The following is a 16,281-nucleotide window of genomic DNA, read 5'->3' as shown; positions in this document are numbered from 1 at the left end:
GGAACCAAATTAGCTGTTCTCCAGTCCTCTGGCATCTCCCCCGTGGCTAGAGAAGAGTTAAAAATTTGGGTCAGAGCCCCTGCGATCTCCTCCCTTGCCTCCCTCAGCAGTCTGGGACACAAGTCATCGGACCTGGAGATTTGTCCACTTTTAAGCCTGCCAACACCTCCAATACCTTGTCACTCCCTATATCAATTTGCTTAATAACCTCACAGTCTCTCTCCCCGAGTTCAATACCTTCATCCTCATTCTCTTGGGTGAAGACGGACGTGAAGTATTCATTCAACACTCTAGAGATGTCCTCTGGCTCCACCCATAGATTGCCCCCTTGTTCCCTTATGGGCCCTACTCTTTCCCTGGTTATCCTCTTTCCATTGATATACTTATATAATATCCTTGGGATTTTCCATACTTTTACCAGCCAGAGCTTTCTGATATCCCCTCTTTGCTCTCCTAATTGCTTTCTTAAGCTCCACCCTGCACTGTCTGTACTCCACTAATGCCTCTGCTGATTTACTTCCCTTCTACCTGCTAAAAGCCTCTCTTTTCTTTCTCATCATAACCTGAATATCTCTGGTCATCCATGGTTCTCTGGGCTTGTTACTCCTTCCTATCACCCTAGAGGGCACATGTTGAGCCTGTACCCTAACCATTTCCTTTTTCACCACCACCACCACCACCACCCCCCCCCCCCCCCGGTCCTCTGTAGATTTCCTCACAAGTAGCTGTTTCCAGTCTACCTTGGCCAGATCCTGCCTTATTTGACTAAAATCTACTCTCCCCCAATCCAAAACATTTTTTTGCAACTTGTCAATTTCTTTGTCCATAACAAACTTAAACTGTACCACATTGTGGTCGCTGTCAGTACAATGCTCGCCCACCACCACCTCAGCCACCTGTCTGGCTTCATTCCCCAGAATTAGGTCCAGCAATGCACCATCCCTTGTTGGACCCTCTACATATTGACCTAAAAAGTTCTCCTATACACATTTCAAGAAATCTACTCCATCCAAGCCCTTAACACTATGTCTATCCCAATAAATGTTGGGAAAGTTGAAATGACCTAATATAATTACCCTATTGTTATTGTTTTTACACACCTCCACAAATTGTGCACATATTTGCTCCTCAATTTCCTGCTGACTGTCTGGGGGTCTATAATAAACATCTAATAATGTAATTTCCCCTTTTTTATTCCTAAGCTCTACCCACAAAGGTTCATTCGATGCCCCCTCCAAGATATCATCTCTCCTTACTGCAGTAACGGACTCCTTAACTAATAATGCAATGCCTCCTCCTCTTTTACCACCTCTCCTGTTTCGCCTGTATGAAGAAATTTCCCCTTTAATTCTTTGCCAATTTTTAAATCTATGACCTCAGATTACTGATCCACTTAGCAGAGGAAGTAGTTTCTCCTCTTAAAGAAAAGCCCTCATAATTTTCAATACCTCGATTACCATATATTATTGAGTAATAGTCGATCTCTTGGCCAACCTTTGGCCAAAAATTCCTTAATTGTACGTATATCTCATGTATAAGTCAAGCCCCAACTTTTGGCCTAAAAATACTAATTCTTTCTACTTACCACTAGCTTACTAACTCTCCCAGTGGCCAACTCTCCCCCTCTTGCTGACTCTCCCGCACGTTGCTTCCCTGCCTGACTCTCCCACTCTCAACACTCTCACTCTCTCTGTTTCCCTGCCCGACTCTCCCACTCTCGACGCTGTCACGCACACTGCTTCCTTGCCCGACTCTCCCACTCTCGACCCTGTCACGCACACTGCTTCCCTGCCCGACTCTCCCACTCTCGACTCTCTCTGCTTCCCTGCCTGACTCGCCCATTTGCCCCTTTTTCTCCCGAAACCTCAATGTGAGTGAGCGTTCAGGAGAGGATCCGCAAGAGGAAGGAAGTGTGCAAAAGGAGCTGCGAGCAAGAGACTCAGGCAGGGAGTGGCAAGTGGGACAGTCGGGGAGGGAAGCAGAATGAGAGCGCGAGTCAAGCAGGGAAGCCAAGAGAGAGAGGCAGGGAAGCATTAAGTGGGAGAGTCGGGAAGCAGTGAGCGGGAGAAGCAGCTCCAACATGGCATCAATCAGATAACACACGATCTGTCAGCCCCAGCACGAAACAATTTCAACCCCTCAAAAATTCCTTGTGTATTAGGTGACTCCCTACTTTTTGCCTAAAAGTTTGGTCTCAAAAACTCACTTTTACATGAGCCTATACAGTCACCCTTAACCTTCACTGATTTGAGGGGAATAATCCCAGTTTTCGCAATCTCTAAATAACATGTCATCCCTCTATCATCATGATAAACCTTTTCAGTACTCTCCCCGGGCCTTGACATTCATCCTAAAATGCATTGCCCAGAATTGTACACAATACCCAAGCTGAGGTCTAATCAGAGATTTGTAAAGGTTCAACATGACTTCATACGTCTGACAGCATCTGTGGAGAAATGTAGTTAACGTTCCAGGGAAGATGGTAGTGTAGTGGTAATGTCACTAAAGATCCAGAGGCCCAAGCTAATTTTCTTGGGAATACAGGTTTAAATCCCACCATGGCAGCTGGTGGAATTTAAATTCAAATCATAAAAAACTGGAACTGAAAGCTAGTTTCAGTAATGGTGACCATGAAACTATCATCGATTGTTGTAAAAACCCCTCTGGTTCACTAATCCCTTTTGGGAAGGAAATCTACCATCCTTACCCGATCTGGCCTACATGTGACTTCAGATTGGCCCACAGTAATGTGGTTGACTTTTTAATTGCCCTCTGAAATGGTTCAGCAAGCCATTCAATTCAAGGGCAATTACGGATAGGCAACAAATATTGCCCTCACAGCTATGACCAAATCCCATGGGAGAATAAATTTTAAAAAAGGTCAATGACTTTCCACCAGAAGAAGTCACAGACCTGAAATATTAGCTCTGTTTTTCTCTCCACAGATGCTGCCTGATCTGAGTATTTTCAGCAGTTCGTTTTTATTTCAGATTTCCAACGCCTCAATATTTTGCTTTTCTATCTTTTTGTGTTCAGTGCCCCTATTTACAAAGACCAGTGTCCCATATTCTTTCTGAAATGCTCATCAACTTTCCCTGCTACTTCAAAGACTTATGAATGTGTATCCTGCAGGTCCCTCTGTTCTTGCACCTCCTCAACATCGTACCATTCAGATTATGCTGACTCTTCATGTTTCTCCAAAAGTGATCGCGCTGCGCTGAAATTAAACCCTTGATTTCCTAAATCCTACACTACTCCTAATCTGTGTTGATCAAATGAAGATTTGACAGTAGGATTATCTGCTTTGATGTGGTGGTCTCCTTCAATCATTAGCCTCTATATTTAGTGCTTCCATCCAATCTGCCCTTTTACTTCTGACTAAAGCTTGTTGTCCTTCAAGATTTCAGTCATCTCACTATATTTTAGATACGGTGCTGCTTCTCTCAAGAACTGAAAGTGAAAGTATTAATGCAATGAGCAGGCTAAAACTCATCTGATTCTAAAGGAGAGAATTTCTTCAAGGAAAATCTCTCCCAAGTTGACTCAATATCATGCCAGATTCAGTATCCAGCCCTATGTGGAGAGTTTACTTCAATCCAAGATTGATAAAAACCCACAGTAAAGGAAAACTAGTCATTTCTTTAATTAATTTGTTAATAGATAATTTCCATTAATTATTTTGTTACACAAAATTATAGTGCTCGATGTTATAAAAGAAACAAGAAAACAAATCAAATGCTACCTTTAATACTAAATTTAACACCTTCAGATACATGTAAATGTGGTGGTGCAAGATTCAATCTTGGCTTTCAAATGGGAATTGGATAATTATCAGAAGATAAAAGAATTTGCAGGCCAAGGGGTAAAAGAAAGGGAATGGGACTAACTGAATTTTTCTGACAGTCTCGACATGGACATGAGGAGCCAAATGGCTCTTTCTTCTGTGCTTTTTTTCTGTGATCCTCCTTGCTATCTGAGTAGCATTAGCCCTTCAATTTCTTTTTCTACACCAGACCAGGACTAAAATGGAATATAGAGGCACTGATGAAGGTGCAAAACAGATTACAAGAACTGAGAGACTATAATTCTCAGAAAGAGAAAATTGAACAGGCTGGGCTGCTTTTCTCAAGAAAAAAGATTGAGAGGCGACCTAAAGAGGTCTTTAAGATTATGAAAATGTTTAATAGGGGATACGTAATAATTATCATAATTATGACTCCTGTATAATAGCTTGTGACTTTTTAAATGTTGGTTAAATACATCTGTCCCACAATACAGCAGGATAAGTGATGAAGCTGAATTTGTTCATGTATTTGTCATTGATTTTAAGTAATTATTAAAAGAAGCAAAAATGATCTGAGAACAAACTTTTTAACACAGTGAGCGATTAGGGTTTGGAATGCACTGCCTGAGAGTGTGGAGGCAGGTTCAATTGAAGCATTCCAAAGGGGATTAGACTGTTATCTGAAAACGAAGAATGTGCAGGATTATGGGGAGAAGGCAGAGGAATGGCACTAGGTGAGTTGCATATTCAGAGGGCTAGTTCAGACAGGATGGGCCAAATGGCCTGCACCGAAACAATTCTATGGTTCTTTGTCGACAAAATGCTTTCATTTGTGGAGTAGCCCTAAAAGAGGGGCGATAAGTATAAGGTAGCCGCTAACAAATGCTATAGGGAGCCCAGAAAGTGATCAAAACATGGAACTTGCTTCTACAAGGAGTAATTGATCTGTATAGCAGAGATACATTTAAGGGCAAGCTAGATAAATACATGAGGGAGAAAGAAATAGAAGGATATGCTAATGGGGTTAGATGAGAAGGGGTGGGACGAGGGTCCATGAAGTTTTTATAACTGGTGTGGATCATTTGGGCCAAATGGCCTGTTTCTGTGCTGCACGTTTTATGTAATTATACATAAAATAGAAGACAAAATGAACATAAAAGCAAGTTTTGATAAGACTATACTGCCATAATCTAGAGTCTCTTTAAAATGTTCATGTTAGAATGTTAACATGAGCCAATGGATAAAAGTCCCTTGCAAATGACCATTTGTGTGCCGTTAATTGGATTAAAGGCAATTAAAGTCAAGTTTAAGAACTTAGTGACCTAGTTTCAACAGCATTTGACTGGGAGAAAACTCATTATAATTGTCTTCATTTTAGTTCTGCGGGGTCCTTGGGTGGAGACAGAGCACTGTGTCATTCATAATGACAATGGCGTAGTGACACTTGAACCAATTGGAGGGTCACAGTGCACTGTTAATGAACTGGACATAACCCATTCATATCGTTTGTCTCAAGGTAATTACTGACTTTTATCACTAATCCATCCAGTTAGCATCATCTGTGCAGAATTTCTTTTAATAATGCCTAATGAATAATTTGAAACCAATCTGAAATATTTTCATTTTGTCTCCTATCATCCTTGTTCTTCTCTTTCAAGTTATTCTGTCCACAGGCTGTCCTTGGTTAGATATTCAGTGAGCACAAATGGCACTGATGCTAATGGCACATATGCACCTGTGAACTTCAAAATATAAAAAGCCAAATTGTTTTTTATTGATCCAAGGATATTTCTACATTATTTTCTAGTGATTGTTCAAAATTTTAAATGTTATTTATAACTGTTAATATATTGAGTCTTTCATAAAGCACACAGCTCCTGTAAATTTTTTATTTTGTGCTATATCACTTCCCTCGCTTTAATACCTGCTTGTCATGATTATACTTAAGATGAACATTGTTCTTGCCTCCTAGTAAGTCATCCTACCTTTGGGTGACACTAATACACAGCACCACCTACTGCCACCAAGATGTCTCTTCCCACCTTTCACTTGCTGTCCTAGCCAATCCTTTACTCCTACTTAGCCCTGTTCTGTTCTCCATGGTGTTCCTTCCCTAACCTCACTGCCACCCTGACACTTTCCTTATTTTTTAAAAAATTCTTTCACGGCATGTGGGCATTGCTGGCTAGGTCAGTATTTATTGCCAATTCCTAATAGCCATTGAGAAGGTGGTGGTGAGCCACCTTTTTGAACTGCTGCAGTCCATGTGCTGTAGATACACCCCCAGTGTTGTTAGGAAGGGAGTCCCAGGATTTTGACCCAGCGACAGTAAAGGAACAGTGATATAGTTCCATGTCAGGATGGTGTGTGACTGGGGAAGGGAACATGTAGTTGATATTCCCATGCATCTGCTGCCCTTCTAGGTGGTAGAGGTCACAGAGAACATAGTTTCTCCATATCTGCCCTATCGAATCCCTTTATCATTTTTTTCGTTTTCAGGATGTAGGTGGTGCTGGCTGGACCAGTATTTATTGCCCATTCCTAATTGCCCTTGAGAAGGTGACGGTGCGCTGCCTTCTTGAACCACTGCAGTCCCTATGGTGTAGGTACTTCCATTGTGCTCTTAGGAAGGAGTTCCAGGATTTTGACCCAGGGACAGTGAAGGAGAAATATGGCTGGGAGGCTTCACTAATTCCACTCTGTTATTTAAAACACAAACCACTTATATTGGAATGGCTGACTTCAAACTGTTTGCATTTTAAGTTACAGAGCCTTTACCATCTCAGTATTCGGAAAAACTTCTGGAAACCTCAAGCAGAAAATATGTGGTTTTAGCTTTGATGCGAGCAATACCTTTAATTTTCTAAGACAGTGAAAGCACTGAATAAGAATACATCCTTTTTTCACTTCAACACTTCGACAGCACTTTCCAAACTCACAACCTTTACCATCTAGAAGGACAAGGGCAGCAGATGCATGGGAACACCACCACCTGTAAGTTCCCCTCCAAGCCACAACACCATCTGTAACTACATGACCTGGCATATCCCCCACTCTACCATTACTAACAACATGGGAAATCAGCCGTGATTCAGCGAAGAGCGCAGGAGGGCATGCCAGGAGCAGCAACAGACGTACCTAAAAATGAGGTGTCAATCTGGTGAAACTACAACACAGGTCTACTTGCAAACCAAACAGCAGAAGCAGCATGCAATCATCAGCAAAGCCAATAGTACTATCAAGTGGCATATACTCAGCAATAACCAGCTCACTGATGCTCAATTTGGGTTCTGCTAGGGCCACTCAGCTCCTGACCTCATTACAACCTTGGTTCCAAACATGGACAAAAGAGCTGAAGCTCAGAGGTGGGGTGAGAGTTACTGCCCTTGACATCAAGGCAGCATTTGACAGTGTGTGGAATCAAGGAACTCTAGCAAAATTGAAGTCAATGGAAATCAGGGGGAAAACTCTCCATTGGTTGGAGTCATACCTAGCACAAAGGAAGATGGTTGTGTTTGTCAGAGATCAGTCATCTCATGTCACTGGGACATCACTGCAGGAGTTCCACAGAGTAATTTCTAGGCCCAACCATCTTCAGCTACTTCGTCGATGACCTTCCCTCCACCATTAAGTGCAAAGTGGGGATGTTTGCAGTTGATTGCGCAATGTTCAGCACCATTCACGATTCCTCAGATACTGAAGTGATCCATGTCCATACGCAGCAAGACCTGGACAATATTCAGGCTTGGCTGATAAGTGGCAAATAACATTCACGCCATACAAATGCCAGGCAATGACCTTCTCCAACAAGAGAGAATCTAACCATCTCCCCCTGACATTCAATAGCAATACCATTGCTGAATCCCCCACTCTCAACATTCTGGGGTTACCATTGACCAGAGACTGAACTGGACCAACCATAGAAATACTATGGCTACAAGAGCAGGTCAGAGGTTTGGGAATTCTGTGGCGAGTAACTCACCTCCTGACTCCCGAAAACCTATCCACCATCTACAAGGCACAAGCCAGTAGTGTGATGGTATACTCTTCACTTGCCTGGATGAGCGCAGCTCCAACACGCTTGAAGCTCTACACCATCCAGGACAAAGCAGCCCACCTGACTGCCCCCCCACCTCGCAGCCATCCATCACCTTAAACATTTACTCCCTCCACCACCAACACACAGTGACTGGCAGTGTGTACCATATATAAGATGGACTGCAACAACTCACCAAGTTTCCAGCATCTTCCAAACCCTCAACCTCTACCACCTAGAAGACCAAGGGCAGCAGATGCATAGGAACACCACCACCTGTAAACTCCCGTCCAAGCCACAACACCATCCTGTTTTGGAACTACATTGTCATTCCTTACCTGTTGCTGGGTCAAATCTCTGGAACTCCCTCCCTTCTTGTGGGTGTGCCTACACCACATGGACTACAGTGGTTCAAGAAGGCTAATGAACACCTCCTCTCAGGCTATTAGGGATGGGCAATTAATGCTGCCCTAGCCAATGATGCCCACATCCCATTAATAAATAAAATAAACCTATCATAGTAATGAAAACTTCGATTTCAAGTTTTCATATGAGCATCATCATGGTATTCAAGAATGGGAATATCATTACAATGCTCTTGTAGTAAAAATGCAAGATCATTTATTGAATGACTGTAAATATATAGCCATGATGAGAGAATTTGCATTTCCACAAACTCACCATGATTTAGATCATGCGGGTGCCACATATGTAAAAGATCTTGCGTTCAGCACATTCCCATCACACTTCGATGTATCACACCTTGTTACAGTTGCAGCACGTTTTATAAAAAGAAAATTTTGCACTGAATCCTTCTAACCTGGAGCCAGAATCTACAAACCATTACAATCGTTGTCTGATTACAAGAGCAGCAACAATCGATTTGTATCACATGCAAGCATAAAATACCCAAGAGGCCAAGTTAGCAGGAAAATATCTCAACTCTGTTCCACAGATTGCCCACAATTTTTTTTTTCTGCCAAAAGTTTAAAAAATTATTTAAAATATCTTGTCTCAAAGAATGCTGGTGTTTTCTGTTTCTTTTCTTTGTAGCGAGGTAATCATGCCTATATGTTGTCCATAGCTCTGGAATAACAGAGTCTGGTCTTCCATTACTTCTGAGCTTTATTTAGCATGATTCAATTTCTTTTACAGGTGCTGTTATAGTATTAGGAAAGGTGCACAAATTCAGGTTTAACCATCCAACTGAAGCTGCAAAGTTGAGACAAAGGAGAGCTGTGAGTTTATACTGTGACCATATGTACTTAATTACTAAATGTTTTTGTAGTTTGCACTGTAGCAGGTCTAATAATTCCCTACTTTTTGGTGTGTTTAAAAAGCTTGGAAAGAATGAGATCTGCATTGTCCATCACTGGGAATCCTAAAAAACATCTTTAGATAGAATATACAGCCTAGGAACACAGGCTAGGCTCATTTTTTTGAAAATTCTAAAGTAAAAGTGGCAGTGTTTCCTTCAAGCAGCACAGGATATAGTTTGTAATAAGGACAAAAAGCAACCTAGAAAGATCAAGCAGTCCCAACAAAATCAGGCAATTCACCCTTGCCCACACTGTGCGCAGCCTTGCAATCAGGCAGCAGCCATGTATTAGAATACACAACAGATGACTCTACACATGCAGGAAACAGCCATCTTTGATAACTAAGGGAAACAGATGACAACACACGACTGTGGAAATGGATTTGGGTCTGAGTTAATACTGCAACCCCTTTCCTATTCAGATCGGAACTATCCATGTGCTCTCACAACAATATGCTCTCACACTATGATAGTGGATCATCGCCAAGAGATGATTCATTTGATTTAATTGGCGTTGAAAGGACATTAACGTTTTGTGGTAATCTGATGTATAATATATCTTTAAAAAGAATGTTATAATGGAAGATCACATGATCTTAGTGTCCAGTAGCAGAGTAGTATGGGCTGCCTTAGTAGTCAGTCGTGAGTAATCTAGAGTTAGAGTCTAATGTAGAGACAAGGTTTGAGTTGTAAGCACACAAGTATAGCTGCTGAGTTCCTTTGTAAATAAACAGAATACGGTCTACATAAGAACTGTCTGCTGATCTACTCCGTCTGTGGTACCAACTCGGCTATCCTGAAACAAGTGTGCAATCCGGATCCATTAGTCCACTTAGACTAGTGACCAGGATCCAATAAACTGACCACAAGGAGAAAAGCAAGAAAAAGAAAGGAAGGACGATAAAAAAGCGAGGAAGGAAATCGAGTGAACCGAACTTGGGCCGTACCTCGCACCATAATTGTAAGTGGAATTTCCATGCTAATCGTCGAAGCAGCCCCTTCGAAGCATGCTGCAGTTTGGAGGAGTTGATTCTTTCGACCCAACCGTGGACAATTAGTCTCAATATTTTGAGACTTTTTCCAAGCTAACAACATTGCGGGGGAGGAAAAGAGGTGAATGATCCTCTTATCCACGTGTGGGAGTAAGACCTATGGATTGATTCAAAGTTTGACGGCACCCAGTGCCCTGGATTTGAAAAGTTTTGATGACTTAGTGAATCTTGTGAAGAGTCATTACCAGCCCAAGCCCTTGGTAACGATGCAACGGTTCAAATTTAATTCAAGAAGTAGAGCCCCAGGGGAGGCAGTTGCTTATTATGTGGCAAGTCTGAAACAGTTAACAGAATTTGCGAGTTTGGTCATATATAAATGATATGTTTAGGGGTGATTTGGTGTGCGGTATAAATGAAGATACAATTCAGAAGAGATTACTGTCTGAAACAAACTCGGATTTTCAGAAGGCATTAGAAATATGGAAAGCGTGGTGAGGGACTCGAAAGCCATACACGGAGTGCAAAATGGCGCCGTCCTCCATGTTGGGCAGGGAGCCCCAGCCAAAAAGGGCATGAAAATGCACAGCTCTGATGAGAAACAGGAAGCAGCCACCACTTTCAGACAAATAAAAAGAAATGAGTTAGCAGCGAAAACGTGGAATAATGGTAACAGAGGTGGAAGCAGACAACCTTGTAATAAATGGAAAAAAATTGAATGTTTTTACTGTCATAGAATCGGACACCGCATGAGACATTGCAAGGATAGAATCAGGCAGATTTTCAATCAAAAGAAAAAAGATCCATAGCATAGAAGAGCCTGAAGTAACAGATTCAGATATTTAATCGTTGTATAATTCAACGGTTAGGAAGAACAGAACCAATCCATGTGACAGTGAGGGTGAACGATAGACCTATCAGAATGGAGGTGGACACAGGAACTTCCATTATGGTGATAGGCGAGCATACTTTCATATAGCTGAATTATGGAGAATGTAAGTTAAATTTGGAAGAATCAGATGCCGAATTGAAAACTTGCACAGGAGAAGGCATCAAAATCAAAGGCATAAGCAGTGTTACTGTGCAGTACGGAAGTCTATCAGTAAAGTTACCCTTGATCATGGTAGCAGGTGAGGGGCCAAGCCTCCTTTGGTGAAACTGGCTGAAAGAAATTAAATTGGATTGGGCTAAGATCTTCCAACTGAGAGCCAGTGGGCCACCTGAGCTACTACAAAAATATGTCAGAATTTTCCAAGATGGACTCGGAAAGATCCAGGGGCTACAAGCAAAAATTCATGTGGATCCAGACATTACTCCCTGATTTATGAAGGCAAGACCTTATGCAATGCGGGAAAAGGTAGATGACGATTTGGACAGGTTAGAGAAACTGGGAGTTATACAATCTCTGCAGTCCTCAGAATGGGCAGCACCAATTTTCCCTGACCAAAGCGTTCAAATTTGTGGAGACTACAAATTGACTGTTAATAAAGTGGCTAAGTTGGACAGACACCCTACACAAAAATTGAAGACCTGTATGCTAAGCTGGCAGGTGGAACCGCCTACACGAAGCTCTATGAGTCATGCTTATCAACAATTGGAGTTAGAGAAGACCTCCCAAAAATTTGTCACAATTAATACACACAAAGGGTTGTACCAATTTGCCCGTTTGCATTTTGGTGTATCCTCAGCTTGCGCCATATTCCGGAGAACAATAGAAAGTTTACTGCAAGGATTGCTTCACGTTGTAGTTTATTTAGATGATGTTCTGGTGACAGGACTCACTGAAAAGGAGCATTTAGCAAACTTGGAAGAAGTTTTGAAACATTTCTGAGGTGAAAAATGAAAAGTGCACATTCCAAGCGAAAGAGAAATTTATTTAGGTCACAGGATAGATTCACAGGGCCTTCATCCAATTGAGGAATGGACGATGGTTCATAAAGGCCTATTGGATATGTATCAAAAACACACAACACAACGGAAATGGGATACTCAGAGAGAAAATGAAGGGTTGTCAATCATCTTTGGTATCAAGAAATTTCACCAGTATGTACAGTATATCATTTTACTATCGTTTCGGACCACAAGGCTTTGCTAGGATTGTTCAGCAAGGGCAAGGCTATACCACCCATAGCCTCAGCAAGAATACAGAGCTGGGTGTTGATTCTGGCAGTGTATGAGTATACGTTCATTCACAGACCTGGAAATCAGATTGCAAACGTTGATGCACTTAATCGTTTGCCTTTGAAAGAAAACGATAAGAATGTTCCAGCTCCTCAAGAACTCGTTTTATTTTTGAACTTCTTAGATTCATCACCGGTATGTGCTAGACAGATCAGAAATTGGACAAGTCAAGGCCCAGTCTTATCCAAAGCACGAGAACAAGTTCTTCATGGTTGGTCACAAGAACAGAAGCTGAAGAAATGAAATTCTACTTTTACAGAAGATATGAGATGTTAGCCAGGATGGTATCTTATTGTGGGAGCTTGAGTGATTGTTCCTCCAAAAGGGTGAAAGCTAATGTTAACTGCATAGTGCACATCCAGGCATTTCCCGAATAAAGGCTATAGCACGCAGCTACCTATGGTGGCCTGGAATGGATGGAGAAATAGAGAGCTTAGTGAACAGTTATATGCAATGTCAGCAAGTGTAAAAATTACCTCCAACAGCTTTGTTACACCTGTGGGAGTGGCCAGGACAGCCATGGGTGCGATATTGATTATGTAGGACCTTTTATGGTAACAATGTTTCTCATTGTTGATGTTCACTCAAAATGGATGGACATATATGAGGTGGAGTCACCAACATCTTCTGTTACAATTGACAAGCTATGTCAAAGTTTCACTATCAAAGGACTACCAGAAGTGGTTGTATCAGAAAATGGCACGCCATTTATGAGTGCTGAGTTTCAACAGTTTATCAGCCTCAACGGTACCACTTGTAAAAACTTCACCATGCCACCCTTCATCGAATGGACCGGCCAAGAGAATGGTTCAAACATTCAAAACTGGCATGAAGAAATTAACTGGAGACTCCATAGTGACCAAGCTAGCACATTTTCTTTTCAGTTATAGGACCACCCCTCACACAACAACAGGTGTTGATGAAACACCATCTGAGAACGATATTGAGCTTAATAACGTCAAATTTAGGGGATGGGGGGATGGTAGAAAGGAGTCGGGGAAGTCAGAATACTGGACATGACTGCCATAGTCGTGACAAAGTTTACCGTAAGAGAGATGGTATATGTGAAAAATTTTGGAGAAGGACCCAAGAGATTATCAGGTGAGATAACTGGAGTGACTGGACTTCTTTCTTACCACGTGAAAGTGGAAGGCTCAGTCATGTGGAGACATAGAGATCATGTAAGGAGGAGAGAAACAAAGTATCAGGAAATGATTCCCCCAATGTTCATGACTATGTCAACATCTGCCTTGTTGAAAGAACTCGACTGAATACACGTGTCTGAAGGATCAGCTGTACCTGCAAGAGTTGAGGGAACAGATTTGCAGGCACCTACCGAAGAACCTGATGTTTGGACAACACCAGAAAAGGAGGTTCCTGACAAAGCATCTGAAGCTGTAGAGCTGAGATGTTCTACATGCATAAGGAAACCCCCAGAAAGACTGAATTTTTAAATTACTTATCTGTGTAAATAATTTGCTATTTTGAGAAAAATTGTAATTGTAACTGTAAAACATATTTCTGAGTACAGGGGCTGCTGTGGTAATCTGATGTGTAATATATCTTTAAGAAGAATGTTATAATGGAAGATCACGTGATCTTAGTATCCAATAGCAGAGTAGCACGGGCTACCTTAGTAGTCAATAACGAGTAGTCTAGAGTTAGAGTCTGTAATGTAGAGACAGGGCTTAAGTTGTAGCACACAAGTGTAGCTATTGAGTTCCTTTGTAAATAAATAGAATGCGTTTTACATAAAAACTGTCTGCTGATCTACTCTGTCTATGGTACCAACTCAGCCATCCTGAAACAAGCGTGCAACCTGGATCCATTAGTCCAACTAAACTAGTGACCAGGATTCAACATGTTTGATTTGTCTTGCCTGCTTGAACTGTGCTTCCTACCTGAACCTTGAATCAGGCATGGCTGCAGTGTTCCTCTCCCAAATTACCTTGTTTGCCTGTATATGGAAGGATGCTAAATTTTTAAATAAATTGATTTATATTATCTTCAATTCATATAATCTTTATTTTTCTCCCCCTTTGTATAGAGTAGCAGTATGTCTCTGGCAAGCAGTGGCTCCTGTGAGTGGCTGGATTTGGATGGAGAATTCAACTTTTCCCCTCCTTATGTTTTATCTCCTCTCATGCAAGCAAGGTAGGAGATTCAATTGTGAGAACCACCAACTGGATGCTGGCATATTTAACTCGCCAAATGATAGTGAATTACTGTTTCAAAAGTAGCGCCAGTGTACAATCAAGCAATTGGAGTAGGAAAGTAAGATCTTTTAGGCACAAAAAAGGCCATTTCAATCAACAAGTTCAATCTTTTCTAAATCCTGTCCCATCAACACCTGCAAGAATAAGCTGGCTGCTTGATTTGTTTTGAAGCCTTACTGAACTAATGAAATGCATATTCAGAATCCCGTATCATTTTTCAAATGTTAATGCAGTGCCAGAATGGATTTGCTTTTCAACTTCAGCTTAATCTCATTGCTAACCAAGTATGTTTTCCTGTGGATTCAATTCTTTAATTTGAATGCCTAGGTCTTAAACTAATGTTTATGCTGCAGAAAGCTTTACTTTGAGTTAATACATATTTAACTGTAAAATAATTCCAAATTTTAGTATTAATCATTATTAGTTGCCCTGTGTTTTTATATGAACACACATATATGTCTGCATTAAGGTTGGGGCCAAATGAATTTAACTACACATGTCAGGCAGTCGGACACTAAATTTCACAATTTCAGAGCTGACCAGTATTCAGATGCCAGCATAAGAATCATGTTTATACTAGATATACCACATTCTATTATGATTTAAATGTAAGCCAGTTTATCGATCTTGCAACAATTTGCATTTATTTAGTGTTTTAATGTAGTGAAACATCTCAAGGCACTTCACAGAAACATTATGAAACAGAATTTGATACAGAGCCACGTAAGGAGATATTAGGACAGATGAACAGAACTTAGTCAGAAGGATATTGTCATGAAGCTATTAATGTACACAATATTATTGGAAAATATTTTTCTTTTAAAGTAGAGGTTTACTCTGTGGGTGTGTCTGAATTGAATTAAAGCCAGCTTGCCTGGGTGCTTTGCAGTGTACTAGTTTTGAGATGTAAGAGAGGTAGAGTACATTTGCATTTTTTGAATAGAGCATTCAAGTGGGGTGAAATCTGGCACCTAGCGAGCAGCGACCATGCAATATGTTTATATTGCTGATAAAATTGGTACTATGAAAGGGGTTTTATTGTTAGAAGAGGTGGGTTTAAAGAGGCTGGTGATATAATGAAAATTTATATTCAATGAGCTGTGCAAGGTATAACTTCAGCAGTTTTCATGTGTGCAGAGCAGAGGCAATGTAAGATCAAAACAGCTGTAAGCCTACAACTACCTCCGCAGGAACCAAAGTGAAAGGAACCTCATTTGTAAGGTGAAAATGCTTTGCCTGGTGCCTGCTGAAAGTTTTTGGGTTGCTGTTGCCTTAATGGAGATTAATCTGGGAATTTGTTAAAAGTTATGATAGTAGTAATTTGTAGCATGTGTATGTGTTTAATAGAAAAACCTCTCGAGAACTGATGGTCCTAAATTTAGAGCTGCATCTCAAACATACCTCTTAAAATATAGGTTATGACAGTTGCTCCCTCTGGGATTTTTTAAATGACTCAGCTTTACCGAAAGGCTGTCTCATAACAGGTTTTTAAGAAATGTCTTAAGAGGAGACAGGTGGAGAGATGTAGGAAGGAAATTCCAGAGCTTAGGGTCTCAGCAACTGATGACATGGCCTTCAGTGTTGGAGTGAGGGAAATCAGGGATGCCCAAGTGACCAGAATCTTAGGAACATAGAGATCTTGGTGAGTTTTAGGGCTGATGGTGATTACAGAGAAGGGGGTGTGTGAGACAATGGAGGGATCTGAAAGCAGCAGAACTTAGATAATTGGAAGTGATGGTTTACCAGTAAAACATGGT

General features: G+C 41.1%; 1 protein-coding gene across 1 annotated transcript in view; it reads left to right on the top strand.

The window, feature by feature from the left end:
* The window catches only part of stard9 (StAR-related lipid transfer (START) domain containing 9), a 356,364-nt gene that overhangs the window by 205,238 nt on the left and 134,845 nt on the right, over nt 1–16,281 (top strand). Inside the window, exons 19-21 of the mRNA XM_041214173.1 lie at nt 5,163–5,300; nt 8,976–9,058; nt 14,356–14,462. Coding sequence (XP_041070107.1) covers nt 5,163–5,300; nt 8,976–9,058; nt 14,356–14,462 — 328 coding nt within the window. The remainder of the gene's footprint in view (nt 1–5,162; nt 5,301–8,975; nt 9,059–14,355; nt 14,463–16,281) is intronic.

Source organism: Carcharodon carcharias, chromosome 20 (assembly GCF_017639515.1).
Source record: "Carcharodon carcharias isolate sCarCar2 chromosome 20, sCarCar2.pri, whole genome shotgun sequence".
Taxonomy (NCBI): Eukaryota; Metazoa; Chordata; class Chondrichthyes; order Lamniformes; family Lamnidae; genus Carcharodon; species Carcharodon carcharias.
Note: the sequence above shows the minus strand (reverse complement) of the source record. Positions and strands in the feature narration are given on the sequence as shown.